General features: G+C 47.6%; 1 protein-coding gene across 1 annotated transcript; it reads left to right on the top strand.

The window, feature by feature from the left end:
• Positions 1–277: 277 nt before the first annotated feature.
• Positions 278–808, top strand: LOC120384533 (small nuclear ribonucleoprotein Sm D1-like). The gene has a single exon (XM_039503387.1). It carries the CDS (start codon positions 350–352, stop codon positions 707–709), a length of 360 nt encoding a protein of 119 aa, XP_039359321.1. The 5' UTR covers positions 278–349; the 3' UTR covers positions 710–808.
• Positions 809–2452: the final 1644 nt, after the last annotated feature.

The following is a 2452-nucleotide window of genomic DNA, read 5'->3' as shown; positions in this document are numbered from 1 at the left end:
CATGCCAACTAGTGAAAATACTACAAGTGAGATTTACAATTAAAGAAAAGTGTGTACAGCAAGGGAGAAATATGCTGGTTGGAACGGGCATGGCAAGTAAAGAGAATAAACCTTAAGGTAAGCAAGAGAGAAAATGTTCTGAATTGTTGTAGGAGGCAAGCTAAAGTCAAATCAGTGCTCTTCTCAGAGCTGGACTAAGGCAATCTGGCAAGTGCGCCGTTTCTTTCACCAAGCGCCGGAGCAGCCTGGTCTGAGGCCTCCACACCAAGCTCAATTTTTTCCTCTCCCCGTTGCCGGGGTTCCGCTCTGTGGTCCCGGCCGGCTGGCCTGACGCCCCCGCTCCGCCGCCATGAAGCTCGTGAGGTTTCTAATGAAATTGAGTCATGAGACTGTGACCATTGAACTGAAGAATGGAACACAGGTGCATGGAACAATCACTGGAGTGGATGTCAGTATGAATACGCATCTTAAAGCTGTGAAAATGACACTGAAGAACAGAGAGCCTGTACAGTTGGAGACATTGAGTATTCGGGGAAATAATATTCGATACTTCATTCTGCCAGACAGTTTGCCTCTGGATATCTTGCTAGTGGATGTTGAACCAAAAGTCAAATCCAAGAAAAGGGAAGCAGTTGCAGGAAGAGGCCATGGCAGAGGTCGGGGCAGAGGCCGTGGCCGTGGCAGAGGAAGAGGGGGACCTAGGCGATAACTTCTCTCACACCACAGATACATGTTACAAAATTCTAAGCAGTCTGATATTTTTTGTACAGGTTTTGTTTACAATGTCAATTTTTAATAAACACAAATGCGCACGCATACACACATCTCCCAAGCCCAGGGCCCTCACCAGCACAAGTCTGTGCATAGTCTTGGGGTGGTGGCAGCAACCTGGACTCCTCTACTTATAGCTCTTTGTTGGGATGGCAGGAAGTCTCCATGTATACAGACCCTACAGCTGGAATGGCAGGGGCTGAGGCTTCCCTTCTCAGACCTCAGACCACCCAAATTGAAGTAGCAGTGCACTGAGGCCCTGGCTAAACTAACTGCAGCTTCCTTTCTGGCTGCTTGAAGAGTAGCAGCTGCTCTAAAATGCCATGGTGTTTGCTGGACCCCCAAACTCCTGACTACATGAAGATCATCAACAGCAGTCTACCCCCATTCCAGGTGTTCACCGGAGCCCCTGTGTGGACCTTTTGTGGTGCAGACTCTACTCTCTGTTCTAGGCTGTATGTAATGATGTTGCCGATGGTTTTGAAATGAAACACAGAAGCCAGCTGCCTCAACCCTGGAGGATGCCTCACGTCCTGCCACCAACTCCAGGGGGCTCCCCAATATGCTTCTGAGGCATCGGGGACAGCCTGGAAAGTCTCCCGGAGTCAGGGAGTTCCTCACTGCACAGCAAGGGTCTAGAAGTCCTGAGAACTGTGGCTCTAACTGAGGATCACAGGGTTGCCAGACTTCTGGCTGTGCAGCAGGGAGCCTGGAAACCCTGAGTGCCTTGTCCTGAGCCCTGGTTTTCAGGGTTTTAATGCCTCCTGCTGTGGAGCTGGGATCTTAGACCCTGCTAGAGCCAGGGCTCAATGGGAGGAAGCTGAAAGCCCCCACTTCTGAGGCAGTCTGCAAAGCCACAGACCATGGGAGCCAAGGCTCCCCCAGCAACCTCTGAGGCGAGGGGGCAGGAAGCCAGGGAGGTCCAATGGAAACCTGCCCATTTTTCATGGAAGTTTGGTGAAAAAGATAATGCTTCTGCGAAACATTTTGGTTTTGATGACTTGGAATTTTCTGACAAATGTTTCTTTGGAAAATTCTTGACCAGCTCTAGTTTTATCCCATATTGACAACTCTCTGAATTAACTAGTCAATGATCAAACTGCATCCATAATTAAGTTAAGTAGGGACAATACTTTTTGCCTTGTAGAATTCCTTATGGTCTACTTTGTTCTCATATTTCAGGTGTTCCCTTAGCTGTATTCTTCATAAATATCCTACAAAACTAGTGATGAAGTGAGATTTTTATTTGAATGTTCCAGAGAGTTTGAGAGTTTCAGGGAAAAAATTCTGAAGAATTTGCCAGAGCTTTCCACATATTTCCATTCTCCTGGCCAACTTTTATTTAAAACATTTATGATTTGAATCCTGAGGACCTGAGAGGTCATTCCCTCCCTCTGTCAACTGTCTCACTATGGTCCTTCAGCCTTGAAAATTCATCTATCCTGGGAAAGGGGAGTATCTATTTTATGGGCACTCAGCATTCTGTGACATTCACTCTGCAGGACCAGAATCCTCTGTAAGGTTGGCAGAATGTAGAGGCTGCAGGATTGTAACACTCCCTACATTCGAACCCTCAGGGTGAAATCCTGACTTCAGTTAAATCAATGGGAGTTCTATTCTTGACTGGATTTGTGGCAGGGTTTCACCGCGGGATATCCCCAGTGGAAGGCTCCCAGTGCTG

This window comes from Mauremys reevesii, linkage group 16 (assembly GCF_016161935.1).
Source record: "Mauremys reevesii isolate NIE-2019 linkage group 16, ASM1616193v1, whole genome shotgun sequence".
Taxonomy (NCBI): Eukaryota; Metazoa; Chordata; order Testudines; family Geoemydidae; genus Mauremys; species Mauremys reevesii.
The sequence above is the reverse complement of the archived record's forward strand: the minus strand, read 5'-3'. Positions and strand labels throughout refer to the sequence as shown.

Excerpts from the sequence above, each read along its gene's own strand:
- LOC120384533 (XM_039503387.1), top strand. The coding sequence starts at position 350 with ATGAAGCTCGTGAGGTTTCTAATGAAATTGAGTCATGAGACTGTGACC.